Source organism: Herpailurus yagouaroundi, unplaced genomic scaffold (assembly GCF_014898765.1).
Source record: "Herpailurus yagouaroundi ecotype Mexico unplaced genomic scaffold, PumYag 166, whole genome shotgun sequence".
NCBI classification, from domain to species: Eukaryota; Metazoa; Chordata; class Mammalia; order Carnivora; family Felidae; genus Herpailurus; species Herpailurus yagouaroundi.
In genome coordinates this window covers 35,391,346-35,413,709 of record NW_024412407.1, presented here as the reverse complement: position 1 = coordinate 35,413,709, position 22,364 = coordinate 35,391,346, and the positions used below count along the sequence as shown (strand labels likewise).

The 22,364-nt window shown below is 41.6% G+C and overlaps 1 protein-coding gene across 1 annotated transcript in view; it reads right to left on the bottom strand.

Moving 5' to 3' along the window:
* DUSP16 (dual specificity phosphatase 16) overlaps positions 1-22,364 on the bottom strand; it is a 90,329-nt gene that overhangs the window by 5,252 nt on the left and 62,713 nt on the right. Inside the window, exons 6-8 of the mRNA XM_040488896.1 lie at positions 21,274-21,437; positions 8,303-8,462; positions 311-434 (exon numbers count right to left, since the gene is read on the bottom strand). Of these exons, the coding sequence (XP_040344830.1) occupies positions 311-434; positions 8,303-8,462; positions 21,274-21,437 (448 nt within the window). The remainder of the gene's footprint in view (positions 1-310; positions 435-8,302; positions 8,463-21,273; positions 21,438-22,364) is intronic.

The window sequence follows — 22,364 nt, the reverse complement described above, 5'->3', positions numbered from 1 at the left end:
TTTTTTCTCCTATGTACTTCCCCAATTAGGAAAAGATACAAACTCACTTAACAGGGTAGAGATCTGTTTAGATTTGTTTTTCCTTAAAATTAAAAAGTAGCTGCAGATGAATCTGACACATGTTCAGGTGGAACTCATGCTGACTTATATTCTTCTCTAATCTTTGAAAAACCATTTAAAAATTCAGTCACCTGTAAAGAATGTAACTAAAATAGTCCTGTTTTGCTGTAATTTGGCTACCCACCCTCCTCTCTCTTCATGTCTCAGGTCCAGTGAAAACCCAATCCACAAGGCATATCCCTGTCCTCACCTGTAAGCTTCGTCTAAGGACATGTTCATCCTCTTCATGATGTAGGCGATGGCGATGGTGGCTGAGCGAGAGACGCCAGCTAAGCAGTGTACCAGGACACATCCGTTGCAGGCTTTTGCTTTCTCTGCAGGAGTCAAATTCGAGAAGGGTCACCGTGAACAACTTTGTTCAACAGTGAGATCTTGTTGCCATTTGCTTACTTGCATCTGATAACTCAAAGTAAATCTCCTGTATTCATAATATTCTTCCTTTCAATAGTTTTTAAGGAGGTAAGGGAAGATAATTTCCCCCACCATTTACATACAGGACAATGGGGGTTGGTCCCAATATGTTAATAAGCAGTGAGTCCCCTACTCAAGATCGCCTCTTACTTGGTACATTTCCCAATGTGTTTTTTACATTATTGTTTTTAATTTTAATAATTTTCCCTGAGTATAAATCCTACATTGTGATGACATGATTCCATTTGTTTAGTGTAGAGAATTTCATAATTACAGAGAAGTATAAAGAAAATAACACCCCAAATCTTAAGATTTAGCTAATATTTTGTTTACCCATATTGTCTGACACTCCCAACTTTTTTCTAGTTATGTAAGAGACACTAATTTTTTTTCCAGTTTTGAGATATAATTTTCAGTTTTGAGATATAACTGACATATAACATTGTATTTTAGGTGTACGGTATAATGATTTGCTACGTATAAGAGGTATTACATTTTTAAAAATATTTTCTCATTTCAAACATATGTGCCATACCTCACTAACTTAAAAAGCAGGAGGGAGAAAGACTTCATCACGATAGCGCATCAGAAAGCAAAAAGATACCAGGTCAAGCTACTTTTAAAATGCTGACTCATAGAATCTTTCTTCCTATTGTTTCCTATTTTTGTTTAGGAGAATTTTCTGTAGGTCATAAAGTGGCTCAACAAAATTCATTTGCTGAGTTTAAGAAGAAAACTGTGTATATACTAGGAATCAGGTTTAGCAGCTCACTTTAATGAGGACCAAGGGAACTTGTACCTTTCCTGGATATGGAGATGTTACTGATTGCATCATGTATATTCTGTACAACAGGGTAGGACTTTGGGACACTTTGTGAGAACCAAGAACATTCAAGCAAACAGTGCTGCCACCTCACTGTTGTGGGGCTTTAAAAGGCTACTTGTAGGAGTGGGCAAAGTTATCCCACACAGCCTGGAAGCTACTCATATTTTAGCCAATATTATGACTGCCTCGATTCTAAACAACTACACACGTGCTCACCATGAACTGCTGCCATGGAGCTAAATTCTTCCCTTTTCCTTCTTGTTTTAGCTGATGGCACCAAAAGTTTACCAAACCTTATGTTAAAGTTCTTATAATTAACATATCCAGGGAATCTGCTCTGGCTCTGGCACCTGAATAGTAATACAAGGCCATTCCAATCTCACCACCTCTGTTACAAATATTACAAATTCCAGGGTATGTGATTTGTTATTATGTACAAAACACATAGGGCTTTTGGATAGTATATGAAAAATCAAACAGCCTTCCTTAGATAAAGAAATCAAACACAGTGGAATAGTAACAAATGAACACGAATACTTCTTGAAATTAAGAAACATGTATATACAACATAATACTACATAAACCCATGTACATAAAGTCCATTACCTTCCTGGGCCTACAGAATACTCTTCCTTATCTCAACTATACAGGACTTAGCCTGTACTGATCTTAGTATTTCCCCCTTTTGCCTTGGCTGCTAAGAAGCTCAGAGTTAAGATTTTCACACAATTTCAATAGGTAACTGTAATTCAGATTATACTTCTTCTACCCCCATATTACTTGATTCTTGCCCTTTTTTCCATTTTAATGTGTATGTGTGTCAATGCATCTTTTGTTCCCAGTCTCAGACTGTAAGCTGCCTTAAATTCTTATTGGAAGTAGGCTCAGTTTCAATTTTTTTTAAATGTTGACAATATTCTCTCAATTATTTAAAATAATTATCTCAAAACAAGTCTGTAAGGATCTATAAGGATCTTGCTCCTAACTACCTCAAAGGGTTTAACATTGGGCACATATTATGCAGTAAACACAGTAAATGGGATATGCACCCACATCTTCCTTTAAAAACAATGTTTATTGACTTGGATGAATGTTGCAGAGAAGTAGGGAGGCATGAAGTTCCTTCATCCTTCAAACACAGCAGTACCAAGGCCAGAAGACTTGGAATTCCAGGAATCTGGGCTACAGAGTGACAGAAACATCTCCAGGGGCCCACAGGGACAGTTTGGCGGGACAGGGATGCATGACTGCAAATTGGGAGAGATAAAACAGACAACATAGGCACTGACTGAAGGAGGATCTCCTTCAGTGGAGAGACAAAAGAAAGAAAAAGAGAGGCTGTGGAAGCATGGTATTGTATTTGGACAAGAGAAAAGCCTCTCTGGACCATGGACCAGGGAACAGAAAAAAGCAGTTAGTCTCTAACTTGCAAACAGCCTTAGGAGTGACAATCCAGGGTTTGCAACTTTCTCTGGACCAGGACTGGAGCCGGCTGCCAGTCTGTGCACCTGGCCCTGGCGGGGAGGGGGAGCTGGCCCCAGGCTCGGTAGTGAGCTCAGAGGTGATTTGGGAGAAAGCTGTCCCCCTCCCTCAAGTGCCGTGGCAGAGGGTATATTGGCGTTCCAAGGACAAAAGACCCTGCAGGCACCTGCCAGCCAGCGGTCCTCTATCAGCTGGTTGGGCAGAGTGACACTACCCTGGAACCAGGGTGCCCAGGGCAGGATCCTTTAAAACAACGGGGTGTGAATACCAGCCGAGTACCTGGGAGGCATGGGAGACTGCAGCAGGACAAACCAGCCCACTCTCACCCACACGGCACTGTGAGGACAGCCTGAACATTGTGGTTTGGAACACCCGGTCCAGGGAGGAGAGACTGGGGTGTCGCCATTTTTCTCCCCATCACCAAAAAGGTGGGGCTTCAGAGAGGACAGTGGGCCCCCAGTGGAGGTGGACCCGCCTACACCAAACCACACCCTCTGCACCCGGTAACTGCGTATCTGCCAGAAAACTGACACTGACCAAACCAGATGGCCCCTCCTCCAGACCAGCACAGCCCCCATTCCAAGGCATCATCCAATAAGTCTGATGATTTTGCATTTCTGATTTGATTCTTGGTCAAGTCTTATTTTATACACACACACACTTTTCTTCTTTCTTCCCTTCTCTATTCTGGTTGTTGGTTTGCTTAAACAGACATTTTTAATGTATTATTTTTACACCTCTTCTGTATCTCCTTCTTTATTTTCCTCTCCTTCTCTCAGGATTAAGCCATATAGTTTCTCTTAATCTCTGCTTGGTCATTTTTCCCCCCACCCCTGTCATTTCTCTCTTTGTATGAGATAAGGCTTCTTTCACTCTACTCCTTTTTTAATTTTTTCCAAGGTCACTTCAATGAACAAATCAAAGCACACCTGGTGGAGGGTCCAAACCACCACGTAGGGAGATAAAGCAACCAGAGTCACAACAACAGAGAGTACACAACACACTCCAAAAACACCTCCTGAAGGGATAGGCCCTGGACAATGTATGACCCCTTTTTAATATAGTAGTGCTTGCAGGTGCAGGACACATAACAAGCTATTAAAGCACGTAAAAGACAAAAAAGTAGCCAAAATGATGAAAGGGAAGAATTCTCCCCAAAAGAAATTCCAGGAAGGAATGACAGCCAGAGAATTGGTCAAAATAGATATAAACAATATATCTGAGCAAGAATTTAAAATAATAGTCGTAAGACTAATAGCTGGGCTTGAAAAAAGCTTAGAAGACAAGAGAATCTATTGCTGCAGAGATCAAGGACCTAAGAAATAGGCACAATGAATTAAGAAATGTTGTAAATGAGGTGCAAAATAAAGTAGGTGCAATGACAGCAAGGATGGAGGAAGCAGACAGGAGAATAAGTGAAACAGAAGATAAAATTACGGAAAATGATAAAGCTGAAAAAAAGGTAGGAAAATACTAGACCATGAGGGGAAAATTAGAGCCCTAAGTGATTCAATGAAACTGGCATAGCGAAACCGGCAAAACACAAAGATAAAAAGAGAATTCTGAAATCAGCTAGGTACACATGGGCCTTAACCTACAAGGGAAGACACATAAGGGTAGTAGCAGACCTGTCCTCTGAAACATGGCAGGCCAGAGGGCGTGGCAGGAAATAGTCAATGTGCTGAATAGGAAAAATATGCAGCCAAGAATCCGTTATCCAGTAAGGCTGTCATTCAGAATAGAAGAGATAAAGGCTTTCCAGACAAACAAAAACTGAAAGAGTTCATGATCACTAAACCAGCACTGCAGGAGATCCTAAGGGGGACTCTGTGAGTGGAAACCGCACTGAGATACCACCTTACACTGGTAAGAGTGGCTAAAATTAACAACTCAGGAAACAACAGATGTTAGTGAGGCTGTGGAGAAACAGGAACCCTCTTGCACTGTTGGTGGGAATGCAAACGGGTGCAGCCGCTCTGGAAAGCAGTGTGGAGGTTCCGCAACAAATTAAAATAGAACTACCCTGTGACCCAGCAATAGCACTACTAGGAATTTATCCAAAGGATACAGGTGTGCTGGTTCATAGGGGCACAGGTACCCCAATGGGTATAGCACCACTATCAACAATAGCCAAAGTATGGAAAGAGCCCAAATGTCCATCAACTGATGAATGGATACAGAAGATGTGGTTTATATATACAACGGAATACTACTTGGCAATGAGAAAGAATGAAATCTTGCCATTTGCATCAACATGGATGGAACTGGAGGGTGTTATGTTAAGTGAAATAAGCCATACAGAGACAGACAGATACCATATGTGTTCACTCTTATGTGGATCCTGAGAAACTTAACAGGAACCCATGAGGGAGGGGAACAAAAAAAAAAAAAAAAAAAGGAGGTTAGAGTGGGAGAGAGCCAAAGCATAAGAGACTCTTAAAAACAGAACAAACTGAGGGTTGATGGGGGGTGGGAGGGAGGGGAGGGTGGGTGAGGGGTATTGAGGAGAGCACCTGTTGGGACGAGCACTGGGTGTTGTATGGAAACCAATTTGACAATAAATTTCATATATTTTAAAAAAAATTGAAAAAGGCTGGAAGGAAATAAAACGATGATAACAGATGTGTTAGGATGCTGAAGTTACAGGTTTCCTTTTCTCTGTTTTTCGGATTTTCTGCATTGTATTTACATTGCTTTTACAGTCACAACATCTTTGAGGATGTATTTTCAAAATCTGATTGAAAAGTGATTTCACTGGATTGGTTCATTAGAACACATTTCTTGGCAGCAGTGTGTGTGTGCCAGGCAGCTACACACTGGGAGTAATGAGGCTGCACAGACAACAGTCTGCCGTGTGGGGCAGGGAGGGAACAGAAAGGTTGTAAAGGTGGGGAGCAGGTGCTGGAGGGTCTGGGAATGTTAGGCTAAGAACAGCAGGTTCCTGAACAGGGGGCAACAAAAATACTGATGGTGAAAACTGGAGAGAAGAAAAACAAGCTGCCACCACAGCTATTTGGGAATAAAAATCTTTTAACAAAGGGCAGAGAGGATAACAAAAGGGTAAGGGGAAGCCAGTGAAGATGTGAAGTTACAAAGGCTAAAAATAAAGAAGTAATAATTGTGCTTCTAGAGGACAGCTCAAAGAAAAAGAAAACCAAAGGACTTCTCAGATGTTAATTTTTACAACCACTACTACTTACTAAGAGCCAATTATAAGTTAGGCGAGTGGCAAGGTATTCTAGGTACGTTATCTATTTTAATCCTCACAATATCCCTATAAAGTGATACATTATCTTCAGTTTCCAGATCAGGAAACGGAGGACCTTACCCAACATCACTTAACTAGTACCCAAGGAAGACAGGACTCAAATACAGTTTGGCTCCAAAGTACATGCCCTTAGTCACCTCCCTGTATGGCCTACATTTAAACTCAAGAGGCGAGGCAGGAGCCTGGAGCAGCAGCGACTGGGACTGGGGCCACCTGGTGCGTGTCCTGTAGTGCAAACAGGCAACCCGAGCTCACTGCTGCCCGTGTGAACTAAAAACAAAGACAAAACTCCATGAACACTTGAGTCCTTCCAACAAACCCAGAAACTTACTGGAATTTACCTAAATAATAAAAAGAAAAAACACCCGCAAGCCTGGAAGTTTCTAAGCCCTGGTATGAGGGTGCATCTTCACAGCATGCACTCAGCCATGACCCACCCTCACGTAAAGCACCCTAGAGACCAGCAACTACCGTGACTGTGCACTGGATTCCAAAACGTGGCTGGACACTCTGCCCTCAATGACCTGGGTGGGATAAGGACAGTGGCCCTAGGAAATAGGCACAAGCAGGTGAAATACTGAGGAGTATGAGGAGTATAAATATTTTCAGATGTTACAAATAAATGACAATATGTGTACTTGGGTGTGTTTAACCAAGTTGGAACACAGTAAATTCTTTTTGTCTGAATTAAAAGTGGCAGGATGACCCCAATACCTCCCATGAAAGAAGAAAGTAAGTTGGGGCAAAGTTATTCATATTCTCTCTTTTCTGCTAACCCTCCTAAAAGCTTAGACATTGTGATGAGTTAAGAGAATCAGGTTCTCTTCTAAATAGATTCTGAAACTGCACTTTTAGCTGAAATTAGAGCCAAATGTCTTTGGATTGATGTGACATGGAATGGGAACATTAACCATAACGTTAAAAAAAGAGAACGTTTGTTCTCTTTTAAAGAGGCAAAAACTGAATGATATACTGAATATTTCCTAGAAGTACAATGGTGGGGGTGATTAATTTGGGGAGTTTTGTTTGTGAATACTGTAATGTGAATTATCTAAGCCATTTATCTTCTGGCATTTCAAAGACTGCATTCTAATTAAAGATGAAAAGTTTTAGCAATCTGGAATCTTGAAGAAAAAAAAAAGGCAGAACTGTTTTGGAATTACTCAATGTTCCAAAAGCATTATCTAGAAAAAAAAAAAAATTCCTCTCACAGATGAAAGGGTATAGTTGAGGGGCTCAATTTACAGCGTTTCACATCTTAAAAGGAACTAGTTCTTTTTTTAATTACAGTAACCAATTCAGAGTATTTAATTGTGGATTAGGGTGCTCAAGCTTCTGTGACTGGGGGAAGAAAAACTTCTCACATGGAACATCAAGAGTGAACCGTGCCACGCTGCTCAAAAGCAAACAGCGTACCTCCTCTGTTCAGCTACTCTCCACTAAAACCCCATTTCAAATACACATCGCCAATTTACCACCACCAATTTACCACCAGAAGACCTCATCCTGCAGCACCAAAATGTTACAAAGCACCTGAAGCTAGGAGTCGGGAGGCTCCAGGACTAACAGGCCCAGGCCCAGCAAACAACACAGCACAGGACAGATCAGAGCCTATCACAATCAACCCCAAGGAAACGACCAAGTGTGTGTGCGTGTGTGTGTGTGTGTGTGTGTGAATTCTATTAGAGCCGGTACTACTTGAAATTACTGGCACACGGATTGAAGCTTACAAATCTCATGACATAAAGACTTTAGGTGTAATGGGATTTGTTTTCACAGGATTTGACTTTTCTCTGGGGAAAACATAGCAGCAAGGCAAAAACAGTTTAAGGAATGCCACCAAACTTTCCAAAAGTCTTTTATAGGATTTGAGGAAATGGCTACAAAATTTAATCCCAGAAGTTTAACTGATTTCAAGTGCTTGCAAATATGTAATGACAGATGCCATCAGGCTTAACCCTGGCAGTGGTTTAGTTAGCTATAATGTCACAAGGCCAGTCTCTTAGAGACAGCATGGCACGTCACCTTGGCCACTGAATGAGATAAGCAGCATCATGTGTTGTTTTCAGACTTTTGAAATCTCTGCAATAGCCTCCTTTTCTCTAAAGAGAGAAAAAGGGAGAGAGGGGAGGGGTGCACCTACACATGAGACTATAACCCTTAAAGGGCTTGTAATACTACCCTGAACTACTTACCGATGAAATCGACTGATTTGTCCAACCACGGCAAAATTTTCTCGCAGAAACTATCATTCACAGGCACGCGCAGGAAATGAGACTCGGGGATAAAGTCGGGCTTAGGACAGGTATTGCTGGCATTTAACACATAACCAATCCCATTCTGTTGCATCAGCTCCTGTGGAGGGAAAGAGCAATTAAAATGTGAGCGCCACACTGAGCACAATCACTTTGGAAGAGGAAAGCCTAATATCATGATCAAAATTACTAGTTTCCTTGAAATCAGGGTTAATTCAATCGGTGAAACCCAAAAACCTAGTGCAATGACATTTAGAGACTTCAGTTTCAAGCAGAATTGTTTTTAAGGGTTAAAAAAAAAAGCTGTTTCCAATGGCATGCTTGAAGAACACACATCATGAATACAACCAATTCTCTATTATCTTCACTGCTGAGAGAGAAGTCGAAGAATACAAAATAAAACCATGACAGTTCGCTCTGACTTTAGAATACAGGTGCACACAACAAGAACATTTTCTTCCCAAACCGAACATGTTGATTGTTCTCAAAGACACAGTCCTAGGTAGTCTTTGAGCTCAGAACAATCTTGTGAAAGACTGAATCTACTGCCAGAGCTTTATCAGCTCTACATGCTGACAACTGACTCGTAAATACAGATCCTCTTCCATTTCCGGCCCCTCCTTCCAACCACCTACTGATGTCTCTATTTGTATGCTCCTCTGGCCCTTCAAACTCAAAATGTCAGAAACTCAAACACAGTATCATTCTGTGCCCCAAATACCTGTTTCCTCTTTGGAATCCAAAATTGGTTTGTGGTAATACCATTTACTCAGACACTTGAGCTGGAAAACAGGATCCTTTCATTTTACTTCCTTCACGACCCCCATCCAAATGGCTGCCACAGCCTTTTGGTAGAACCTACCCTCCCCCTCTCCACCATTTGTCCTCTCCTCTCTGTTCCCTCTGGTTGCTGCTCAGTCAGTGGTCAGCCCTCACCACCACCAGCATCACACAGAGCCACCAGGGAGTTCTTAAAGCTTGCGGGGTTTCATCTCTAAACTATATACTGAACAAGAACCAAAGTATTCTTTCTTACAATCAAACAAGGGCTAAGTGCTTTGTTCACACTTTAATGTCATCATCGTCTCGCTGCCTGCTCTTGTCCAAATCCCCCAACAAGACATGTATACGCCCACGCTTCCATGCTGGCGTTCACACCATTCCTGTGCCTGTTCCTCCTCCTGGTGACTCTCTTCCACTTTGCTGGCTTTGTGGAAATCAGCCTTACTATGTACTCCTTCCACTGACGCATAATTAACCATTCCGTTCCCTGCCCTTCCAAAGTACTTTGTTCACTGAGCACACGGTTATAATTAGCAGATAATTTTTGTCTCTCCTATTAAATAGCGAGGTAGATCTTGGACTGATTCTCACTTGTTTTTCTACCTTTGGCACCGGGTACGTAGTTACACTCAATACGTGTTTGTTTGACTGATACGCCGTCTACCGTTTTCCAGACAAGCCTACACAACCCCCCTTCATTTAGTTCTATGTGTTCTAAGCCTAAAATAATTCCCTTGTAAGCAACGCTGGTCATTTATTCCCTTTCTTGGAATGGCACCTCCTCTCCAAATCTTTTCCAACTACCTGACAGTTGATGATCTTCCTGTTTTCCCTCCTGAGACATGCCAATTCCCGGAGTCTCTTCATTTACATTTGGCACAAGAAATATATCTTACATAAAAGGCAGACTTAATAAACCCTCTTTCACCTGTGAGATGATGTCAAGAAACGGCTTTGAGAACCAGGTGAGCTTCCTGGAGTGACTGACGCCTCTGTGGTGCCAGAGCCCCAGTCTGCTGATGCTCTCACGTGCTTCTGCTAGGTTAATAACTAGGCTGTGACGATCTCCATGGTGTTCACTACAACTTTTAAACTTGTGTACATGTAGCAAAGGTCACGTTTGTTTTTCTGCACTGAGATTACTACCATTTGATCAACCACAGTATCTCCCATGTAAGAACAGCAGCGGGTCACTGGAGTTAAGAGCCTTTCAAGCCTTTCTTGCCAGTGGTCCTTAAAGAAATGAACCATCTTATGTGTCTTTCTCCTATCCACCAGCAGTACTACAAAGGTTTATTAAATTAAAAGTAAAGGGAAGTAGTAATGTCGCTTTCCACCCAATTCAGTAATGAGGACCTAGAAGTTTCAGAAGACAAAAGGCAGTTCCAAGAACAAAACATGTTACAAGTGTATAGTGACTGTCAAATTTGATTTTCCCACAGAAAGAACATAACAATGTATACTTCTGACAAGTAGCCTCATAACTTACAGTTTATAGAAATGGCCACTTAACCGAAATTCAGTCAAAAAATATTTGCTGAGCACCTTTGCTAGAGGTTTATTAATAATATTATCGTACATGGCACATATTAATAAAATAATATCTAACAGTTAATGAATGCCTACTTTTTCCAGGCACTGTGCTAAGCATTTAAATAGACTGTCTCTCAAGAATGTGAAGAAAAAGAAACCTTCTTGCACTGTTGGCAGGAATGCTAACTGGGGCAACCACTCTGGAGAACAGTATAGAAGTTCCTCAAAAAGTTAAAAAATAGAACTACTCTATGATCCATTAACTGCACTACTGGGTATCTACCCAAAGAATACAAAAACACTAATTCAAAGGGATACATGCGTCCCTATGTTTACAGCAGTATTATTTACAATAACCAAATTATGGAAGCAGTCCAAGTGTCCGTGGATAGATGAATGCATAAAGAAGATGTGGCATGTGTGTGTGTGTGTGTGTGTGTGTGTGTGTGTGTATTGGAATATTATTCAGCCATTAAAAAAGAATGAAATGTTGCCATTTGCAATGATGTGGCTAGAGCTAGAGAGTATAATGCCAAGTGAAATAAGTCCAGGAAAGACAAATATCATATGATTTTACTCATATGTGGAATCTAAGAAACAAAATAAGCAAAGGGGAAAAAAGGGAGACAAAGCAAGAAGCAGACTCTTAACTATAGAGGATAAACTGATGGTCATCAGGAGAGGTGGGGGGTGAGGAGGGATGGTTGACTAGGTGATGGGGATTAAGGAGGGCACCTATCATGATGAGCACCAGGTCACGTACGGACATGCTGAGTCACTATACTATACACTGAAAGTAATACAATACTGCATGCTAACTATACTAGAATAAAAATAAAAAACTTAAATAGACTGTCTTATTTAATCCTCACAACCACCCTCTGATATGGATACTATTATGATCCCCATTTTAAAAATGAGGAAACTGAGGCTTAGAAAGTTACACAACGTTTGCAGTCACACAGCTAGTGGGATAGAGTCAAAGTTCAAATCAAGAATATCCACCTCCAAAACCTGTCCTTAGTGGCCATGCTTTGCTGAAGTTCTGTTTAAAGCAAATTAGGGGTGGTGTCTGGGTGGCTCAGTCAGTTAAGCATCCAACTTCGGCTCAGGTCATGATCTCACAGTTCACGAGTTCGAGCCCCGCGTCGGGCTCTGTGCTGACAGCTCAGAGCCTGGAGCCTGCTTCGGGTTCTGTGTCTCCTTCTCTCTCTGCCCCTCCCCTGATAACATTCTGTCTCTCTCAAAAATAAAAATAAACATTCAAAAAAAAAAAGCGGGACGCCTGGGTGGTGCAGTCAGTTAAGCGTCCGACTTCAGCCAGGTCACGATCTCGCGGTCCGTGAGTTCAAGCCCCGCGTCGGGCTCTGGGCTGATGGCTCGGAGCCTGTTTCCGATTCTGTGTCTCCCTCTCTCTCTGCCCCTCCCCCGTTCATGCTCTGTCTCTCTCTGTCCCAAAAATAAATAAACGTTGAAAAAAAAAATTAAAAAAAAAAAAAACAAAAAACAAATTAGATGGAGCAACAAGGGAATTAGCCTACATATACACATCCTTCGTAACTAATTCAAGTATTAGAATATAAAGTTTAATTTCATTCTTTATGCCCATTTCAACTATAATTAATAAATTAGAAAGTAGAGGGACCACTCTGGCCTGAACTTCTTTGAGGAGACTTTCAGAGCAACTCAGGACACATTTGAGGACACTTACACAAAGTGTTGATTTTGCTCTGTTTCCCCTTATTGTCACCTCAGCTGTTGCCACAGGCATTACAGTGCTGGCCTCTGCCATGTTTGCACAGGTATCTACTGCTGCAGGGGAAGAACTGGCTCCCTGCGTGCAGGTCCACTGCCCTGTGCTGACTGCTGCCACGCACCAACCTTCAGCAACACCGCCATGCTGGACAGACGGAAATGTGCAAAGGGCACCATTGTGACCTGACATATTTAAGATACATCAATAATCCAACCTTACAATGCTGTTTATATCTCAAAAGTATTTTTCACTTATAAAACAGTGTACCATAAAAGATGCATTTAAGTAGTAAAGGTTTTTTTGAGTATTTATTTATTTATGTATTTATAATTTCTACACCCAACGTGGGGCTTGAACTCACAACCCTGACATCAAGAGTCACACACTCTTTTGTGACTGAGCCAGCCAGGTGCCCCAGCAGTTTTTTAATTTTTAAATAACTGGCAAAAGGGGAAGGGTGAAAAAGACTAATATATTAAAACTGAGTGATGATAAAATAATTTAAACACAGGGGTGCCTGGAGGGTTCAGTTAAGCATCTGACTCTCGGGTTTCAACTCAGGTCATGATCTCACGGTTCACAAGATCAACCCCTGCATAGGGCTCCGTGGTGACAGTGTGGAGCCTGCTTGGGATTTCTCTCTCCCCTCTCTCTCTGCCCCTACCCAGCTCGTGCTCTCTCTCAAAATAAATAACCTAAAAAATACATATGAAAAAATAATAATTTAAACATGAAATGAGAAAAAGGAAATGATCTTAATGGTAAATATAACTTGCTTTATAAAAATTTTACTGTAAAAATGTTTATTAAGTCAATTATTCAACTATTCCCTGAAATTCTTTTTGCAGTAAGATGGGACTTGATAAATAAAACATGGCTAATTTTAAAAACAAAGAGGCAAACAAAAATCCAAAGATGTTACCATGTAAAATTTAAATATAATAATGGTTACTAAATTGAACACAATATGTAATCTGGTGGCAGTAACTACATCAGTGCAAAAGTCAGTAAAATAATACATATACACTTGAACCACTTTAATTTAAAACAAATAAATGTACATTCATTCACTAACTTCTGATGCTGGACCATGGCTGCTGCTTTTTTTTTTTTTTTTTTGTATGGTTTAGCTGATGGGAGTTCTTAAGCAAATCACAACCAAGTGCATATACTACTTAAGAGCTTTCATTTCTCAGAAGAGCAAAAACCTGTGAAACAACATCAGTACAGAATCCTGGTTTATGACTGCCCCTCAGGTATTTTACAGTTGCCTTACTGCTTCCTAGTTTAGACAGAAAAAAGACGTAAAGCAATTTGGTTTTCCTGGATCGTCCCAAAACATTTCACCTAAATCATAGAAAAACAACACTCTTCCCTCATTCATATTTCATGGGCGTTATGTAATATTTTAATTAACGTGCACAATTATAATAACAAGTACGCTGGCCTAAACAAGTTTGAGAACAAACACGATACCTCCTGGTAAGCACACTGTTCCAGCAGTGGAGGCACAGGAGCCTACTGCTAGCCTAGCCGTAAGGCGGGCGGCACGTGCTGGGCCTCAGGGTTGAGAGGTGGGTGAATCACTGAGTTTTGAAGCTTCATGTAGCCATACATTCTATTAACTTGCTCTCCAGATTGTTTTTACAAATGTACATATAAGTGGCTCGAGGGCATCTTAAGGCAATGTTTCTGATGATGGTGCTGGGCTGGAACTACTATTAGGAAGAATGGGTCTGTTTTATAGAATGATTGCTTTCATTTGCACATGAATGTCAAGGACTTCTTACTACACTAAAAAGAGATATTTATGGAATTTGCTCAGTTTTGTTTTACACAACTGAAAATTTCTCTGCCCCGTTATTAAGCATCACAGTTTGTAAGATTCCAGAGGCACTCCCGTTATGCCGTTTAATATGTAGCTCAACTTTGTGCTAAGTCTGTGAACAAATGTTTTCTACTGGCAAAATAATCTTCTCTGGCTTCAAATATCCTTCTGATACCTTGGTCTCTCAGTTCTTTGAACTTCTCACCTTCACCATTCACGAATGTGACCTGGTCAGTCCTGGTCAATACCAACAACCTTGGCCTGTCCCTCATCTTGACCTCACACCGCCCCCTTCGGCAGGGGGGGGGGGGCCCGACCCTTCCTCCTCTCCTTCCAGCTCGCTCTCTCTCACACCACCACTCTTGGAATCCTTTCGTTCCCCTGGATCTACACTTCTCTGACTCTACCCCCTTTTCGGTCCTTCATCTTCATGGTATCTGTCTGCCTTCCTTGCCCAAGTGAAATTCTGTGGTCCGTCATTATAAATTACTCCTTTGCCTCCACCCTCAACTCCTGTGTCCCACTATGGCTTCTTCACACTCACCCAGCAAGATTACAGCCCTGGGTAAATCTAACTCTCCATCTGGTCTGCCTCTGCACCCACGAAGCCACACCCACACCCGCCTGGTCTGTGTCTGCGCCCACGCAGCTGAACACAGCCAGAGAAAACCACTCAGCAACGCTGCTCCATCTCAATTCCAATTCACGCTCGTCAGCAATCGTTTTATTTCCCTAGGTTCCCTCTCTCCTACATGCCGTTCCACCCATTTCCCCTTTTCTTCAAATTCCTTCTCCTCACTCTCAGCTGACGGAGGATCTTGTTTCCTGGGGTACTGAAAAATGTACACAGTCAGAAGCAAATTTTTGTATATTTCCTCTAACCACATTTACCCTTCTAACAGCACATGCACCTACGTGTGTGCCCTACCTTCCCTCCTGCTGCATGGATGAATGCCGTGTGGCAGGAATAATGAGAAGTGTGTGGGTACTGGACCCAGAAAAACCAAAGCACAACCTAGCATGTTACCGCTGGTTACCTGAATGATCTTGAGTAGGTCGTCTAACCTCTCTCAGCTTCAGTTTCCTCACCTGTAAAGTAAGGCTAATGACGTACATTTTATAAAGCTATTATAAGGACAAAATAACTGGCACATAATATAAGAGTCTCATTAAATGTTAGCTCCCTTACACTTTATCTTATTTTAAAAATAGCTTGTGGGAAGGTAAATTGGCACAGATACTATGGAAAACGATATGGAGGTTCCTCAAAAAATCAGAAATAAAATTACCATATGATCCAAAAATTCTCCTTCTGGGTATGTATCTGAAAGAAATGAAAACACTAACTCGAAGAGACATCTGCACCCCCATGTTCACTGCAGCATTATTTACAACACTCTAGATATACAGAAGTGTTCCATCAATTGATGAACGGATAATGATGTAGTACAGGTATACGATGAAGTGTTATTCAGCCATAAAAAAAGAATGAAATATTGCCATTTGCAACAACATTATGAGGACATTATGCTAAGTGAAATAAGTCAGAGAAAAATACTATACAGTCTCACTTACATATGTGGAATCTAAAGGAATCTACTCAGAGATACAGAGAACATATGGGGGGTGTGGGTGACAATGGTCAGAAGGGACAAACTTCCAGTAATAAGTCATGGGGATGTAATGTACAGCACTTAAAAGTTCTCATCAGAAGAAAAAAAAATTGTAACCGTGTGGGTGATGGATGGATTCTTGCTTCAATATACAATTAAGAAAACTTTCAAAAATAACATGTTTGAGTCAAAAATAATCTTTATTTCATTATTTTATTATTCATTATGATTTCCATTCACAATTTTTTCCCTCTCAAAGTTTCTCTCTCCTAAATAATGAAATAAACTTTGCCCTGGGGGCGCCTGGGTGGCGCAGTCGGTTAAGCGTCCGACTTCAGCCAGGTCACGATCTCGCGGTCCGTGAGTTCGAGCCCCGCGTCGGGCTCTGGACTGACGGCTCAGAGCCTGGAGCCTGTTTCCGATTCTGTGTCTCCCTCTCTCTCTGCCCCTCCCCCGTTCATGCTCTGTCTCTCTCTGTCCCAAAAATAAATAAACGTTGAAAAAAAAAAAAAAAGTTAAAAAAAAACAAAAAAAAACAAAAAACTTTGCCCTGTAGTTGGGACTAATTTGTAAGTAAGGGTCCTATAATCTCTTGTTGCAGACTATGAAATAATAAATGGAACACAGATTGATATACAAGCCTTAATAAAACTGTTCTACTTGGCCAAGTTTCCCATGTTCAGCTAGACTGAGGAGAGAGATCACATTAAATCACCACAGACACTGCAATTCTGACAATGGAATTGTCACTTTTTTTTCTGAAGTCCATTCAAATAAATATTTTTGCATTTGCCACTCCTTTTGCCTTCAAAACTGACGTTACGTCCTACTTCCTCCATCCAGCCTTCCTCAATCAACCACACCCACTGTATCCACCACTCACGAAAGCCTCTGGTATACCCCACCTCTTGAGGACATTGACCAAGGGCCCTGTGAACCAGGAACTGTCCTTGGTGCTACAGATACGTGATTTCATTTGAACCTCACGTGAATGCTAGAAGGCAGGAATCGTGACAGTTTGTAGGTGACGAAACTGAGATTCAGCAACTTAGCTAAAGTGATATGGATGGCAAGGTAAGACCTGGGAAGCAAAACTGCCCACCTCTAGTGGACAACTGACAGGCCAGCTGTCAACCATCACTCCAGGCTGCGTTGGTAGTGGGAGTTCTACAGTCACTCACCTCGTCTTGTACATCATTGTGGAATGAACTGGTCTTGTCTACTCAACTTGAGCACCATGTGTTGTATTTTTACTGATAATTTTGACCTTTGCCTTCCTAGATCATATGGAAACCCTGAAGGCAGTATTCTGTGTCTAGGCTACTAGTTCTGGTAAGAAAACAACAGAGAAAGTGGCAGTCATCCCAGTGGCAGGCAACACAACCGGGCAGCACAAGAAAACCAACCTTGCTGGTTCCAAGAGTGAAATGAGCAACACCAAGAGTGCCAACAGCACACTATCTGGGGGGCAAGGGGGCAGCAGAACTGCTAACTTACTGCAGATACAGCTCTGGCTTTGTGACTACTGACAACAGGTTGATTCCATCATACATTTCATGCATTTAAGTGTGAAACTAAAGTCTCTACTGGAAATGTTAAGCGATAAGGCAGAAAATCAAGAACTTTGGTCTTTCAAAGAGATTCTTGCGCAAATCCCACTCAGTTCAGATGTGAACTGGGCACTGGCAAACTACTTTTAGTACAATAAGCTATTCCTGTTCCAATTCTTGTATAAAGACTAGAGAATAAAAGAACAGACTGTGAGAAACAAAAGTACAGTTGTGAGGGGAAAAGAAATTGAAAGTATTCTTTTTGCTACCAATGACTTCTTACGGTTTTTTACGGAAGAGCTATGCCTTGGAAACCTGAGTAAAATTAAAATATGTTGAAAGTATTGACCTACACTGTCCTCTGTGGTAGCCACAAGCCACATGAGGCCACTGAGCACCTGAACTGTGCCACACTGAGATGGGTAGTAATTACGAAATATACACCATATTTTAAAGACTTAGTACAAAAAATACATAAAATAGCAATAGTTTTTCTACATTGATTGCACATTGAAATAATATTCTAGATATACTGTGATAAAGTTATCAAAATTAACTTCACCTGCTCTTTTTTACTTTTTTAATAAAGCTATTGAAACATTTTAAGTATATGGCTTGTATTACCTTTCTAGTGGACAGTGCTGGTACAGAATGTGCTGTAGGAAAACTAGGGAAAGAAAATCTCAGCAGTGACTCAAGAAACAGTTTAGATCGTCAGTCCTTCATAACAGCCTTTTCTAGAGAGTTCTAGCTTCTAGAAGATGGGTATGTCTGGTGTTATATGAACACAAGCCTTAAAGCCAGAACAGTAGCTTGAGTGAGGATGATCTCTGCCACTAACCAGCTTTGAAGTCCATGACTTCCCAGCCACAAAATCTTGGGTAAGTGACAACTCAGAGCCAACCTATGTCTTAATCCTATTATGAGGGTTAAATGCAATAATATAAAGAGCCTAGCATTTTAAGTGGCAAATATGATTTTAATAAAGTTTCTGTGATATGCTTTTAAAATATTTTGGTGTCACTTGATTTAAAAGAAAACTAGGGGTGCCTGGGTGGCTCAGTCGGTTGAGCAACCGACTCCAGCTCAGGTCATGATCTCACGGTTTGTGAGTTCGAGCCCCGTATCGGGCTCTGTGCTGACAGCTCAGAGCCTGGAGCCTGCTTCAGATTCTGTGTCTCCTTCTCTCTCTGCCCCTCCCCCTCTCATGCTCTGTCTCTCTCTGTCTTAGAAATAAAACATTAAAAAAAATTTTTTTTAAAACTAATAAAATTAGTGGTCTTATCATCGACGTTTTTAAAAACTTCAGCTTCTAAATTCTAATAAAAAGGTATGTGCTATTACGAAAAATTACAAAATCTTCATCTCTGGAGATCTTCGGGAAGAGAAGCAGCATATTATTTCTCCTGGAAAGTTTAAATCAGAGAGCTGAGCAGAAAGATCAGTTCAAGCTATCTGTTCAACAGAGCCACATCTGGTCCCAAAACTCATCTGTTGGGTGTCGTGGAATTCACTTAATGTTTCTGGAATATCAGCTTCCTCATTGATCAAGGAAAGGAGATTGACTGCATGATCTCTAAAATCCCTGTCAGCATTAGGACTCTTCTCAACAATGAATCCAGAGGTCACTATGGGATTCCTGCTCACCATTTTCAAAGCATGCTTACTTCTCACCATCCTTTACATCTGCTGTAAAGAAGTTTCCTGACAGTCTTCCACAAAACCTCCTTGCCCAGGCTGTTTTCCCCTTGAGCTTCCATAAATTTATTCCTTCCCCACAACCACCTCCTCCCAATGCTTCTGTGTACATATCCTCTTCAGCCTGTTCAGTGTCCACTGAGAAACCAGATGAAGGAGAAAACCATCCTCTCCCCATGTCTTCAACTCCAGGGTCCATTTTAACCGCTAGAGTCATTAACAGACACATATGTTAAACCTGGAAATAGTACATAGCAAAATGAATGTGCCATTTAACTTGATGTCAAAAGTAACAAAAATGATCTATAACACAATTATTTGTAAAAGCACCTGCTGACTGGTTATGTTTTTTTGTTTGTTTTAACTAGGGGTAAATCGGGACAGGATCCTTAACTAGGATGAATTTTATTTCATTTTCCGATTGAGGATTAACTAAAACATCTTCAGCTTTATCCCAGGGATGCATGTGACTGTAGGAAATTAATTTTGGTTTCTGTGACATAGGTTGCTTATCTCTAAAAGAGAACAATAATCACGTGTTCAAAGGAACTGTGACCCCACCAGAAAGGCTCAATAAAAGTATAAACTATCGGCAGCCCTTCCTGCCTATGGGTCCCGTCCCCGTGCTTTAATAAAATCATCTTTTTACACCAAAAAAACCCAAAACAGTATAAACTATCAAATTTCAAATCTCTCACAGTAAAAGCAGAGATATTAATAACAGTGTCGAGGCAAAATTTTACAGAGGTGGGAGTTTTGAAAAAACAAAAAAGAAAAAATGAAAGAATCCCCCACTGCTGGCAAACACAGAGTATTTTTGCTTTTCACGTGCTAATACAAGCCAATCTGGGAGCTAGTTTTATGGTCAGCCCAACTCTTTCAATTACTCAAGGAGAAAAGGTACCTCCCCCCTTTACAAGTAAGTAGCACCTGTGGGGTGCCTGGATGGCTTAGTCGGTTAAGCATCCAACTCTTGATTTTGGCTCAGGTCATGATCTCACGGTTCATGAGACTGAGCCCCACAGTGGGTTCTGTGCTGACAGGGCAAAGCTTACTTGGGATCCTCTCTCTCTCTCTGCCCCTCCCCTGCTTGCTCTCTCTCTCTCTTTAAAAATAAATAAACAGGGGCGCCTGGGTGGCGCAGTCGGTTAAGCGTCCGACTTCAGCCAGGTCATGATCTCGCGGTCCGTGAGTTCGAGCCCCGCGTCAGGCTCTGGGCTGGTGGCTCGGAGCCTGGAGCCTGTTTCCGATTCTGTGTCTCCCTCTCTCTCTGCCCCTCCCCCATTCATGCTCGGTCTCTCTCTGTCCCAAAAATAAATAAAACGTTGAAAAAAAAAAATAAAATAAATAAATAAATAAACAAATAAAGTAGCACCTGTAAGTCACCAACAGGTAAATTAAGATCTTTGATTGCTCTTTTAGAGAAAAACCTCTTTTCTGGGAAGTTAGAGCACAGTTTCCCAGCACTACCAGTTAAGAGCATATAAGCTGTGCAGGCAGGCAGACCTTAGTTCTACTACTGTTACACCTGTACCATTAAATACGGTGGGCTGGATCACTATGGATTCCTCTATTGGGCACACCAGCTTCACGTGTGTGAACCTTTTCAGCAAGTCCGAGCTCCTCCCTCTTCTTTCTCAACGAAGCTGCTCCAGGCAGCCTCTGACGGGGCGGCCTGCAGTGCGTGCTCTTAGCCCTTCTCCTCACCATCTTATTCCCACTCCCATCCCTCCAGCCAGAGGCCCTTCTTCAATCCAAGCTCAGCCTGAGTCCCTTTCTAGTATGCCTCAGTAAACAAATACAGTTACAAATGTGAAATAATCTAGGAAGTATCAGCCTTCCTGAGTGTGCCCAATGACTACAACAGAACAATTAATACCCTAAGAGAATCCGGCTACACTTCTGACAAATCCTGTCCTATCCCAGGTCTCCCGGATCTTTGAGGAACAAGCAAGTGTGACAACATTTACATCTTATGGCAATCAGTAACATCAAACAAAACAGCCCTCCAGAAGCTAATGCAAGTGCCACAGGGAGTCACACTGAGAATGCTGTACGTCCTTTCTGGAAGCGACAGCTGATGGGCAATTGCGATTTCTCCAGCTGCTAACAAGAAACCCTACAATGAAGGATATTTTCAAAACACCCACCTTGTTGAGGACATCTCGCTGGCAGCCAAGATACAGATTGGGAAGAATTCGGGTTGGCCCAATGTTGGCAACAGGAAGGCAAGGCTGAGAAATGCAGGTAGGGACTACAGCAGATTTTCCTTCACAGAGGCCAGGGAAACAACGGGAGAACTCCGCAAACCCACCTAAAAATACACATAAAATTACTATGCCATGCACTAGGATAAAAACCAGCCTTTTGTTAACTGCTCAAATATAACTCTAACTGGTTAAAAAAAAAAAAAGTCCAATCCCACAGATGCAAGGGGACAGCACTACACACGTACTCCTGTCCACAGCTGTCCACCACGGAGCCTGGCATACAGCCCGGCAGTGAGCCTTGGCTTATAGGGCCACCACGATGGGGAGCCGTACCCCTGAGGACACCTAACTGGACCCGTCTCTTTCTCCCTCTCTCCAACCTCACCTACCCTACATTTCCTCCCTGCCCCCAGTCTCCCAAATGAATACTCTCCTATGGAACTTAAAGAGGATTTAAAATAAGTAGCAAACAGGGACACCTGGGTGGCTCAGTCAGTTAAGCACCTGACTCTTGATTTTGGCTCAGGTCATGATCTCATGGGTTCATGAGATCAAGCCCCACAATGGGCTCTGCACTGACAGCATAGAGACTGCTTGGGATTCTGTCTCTCCTTCTTTCTCTGCTTCTTCCATGCTGGCATGCACATGCTCACTCACTCACATGCTCTCTCTCTCTCTCTCTCAAAAAAAATAAATATTTTAAAATAAAAAAATAAAAAAAGTAGCAAAGAAGCCAAGACAACTATTCAGAGAGGTGAAATGGGGATATAAAAACAAAACAAAAACCATGAACTAAGGCCAGATGTTATTTCTTCAAAATAAAATTGATCAAGTTAAAAATGCTAGAGTTAAATTTCAATCTTCCTACTATGTAGGTTTTTTATGTCAAAGGGATCACAGACATATGCGCCCCTACTCTTGCAAATATTCTCCACATCAAGTCCTTGAAATTCCTGGACAGTTAATCAAGGTTCCTATAATTACCAGTGACTCCTGGGATCCACTGCTCATTTTGCTGAGCACTATGAAGA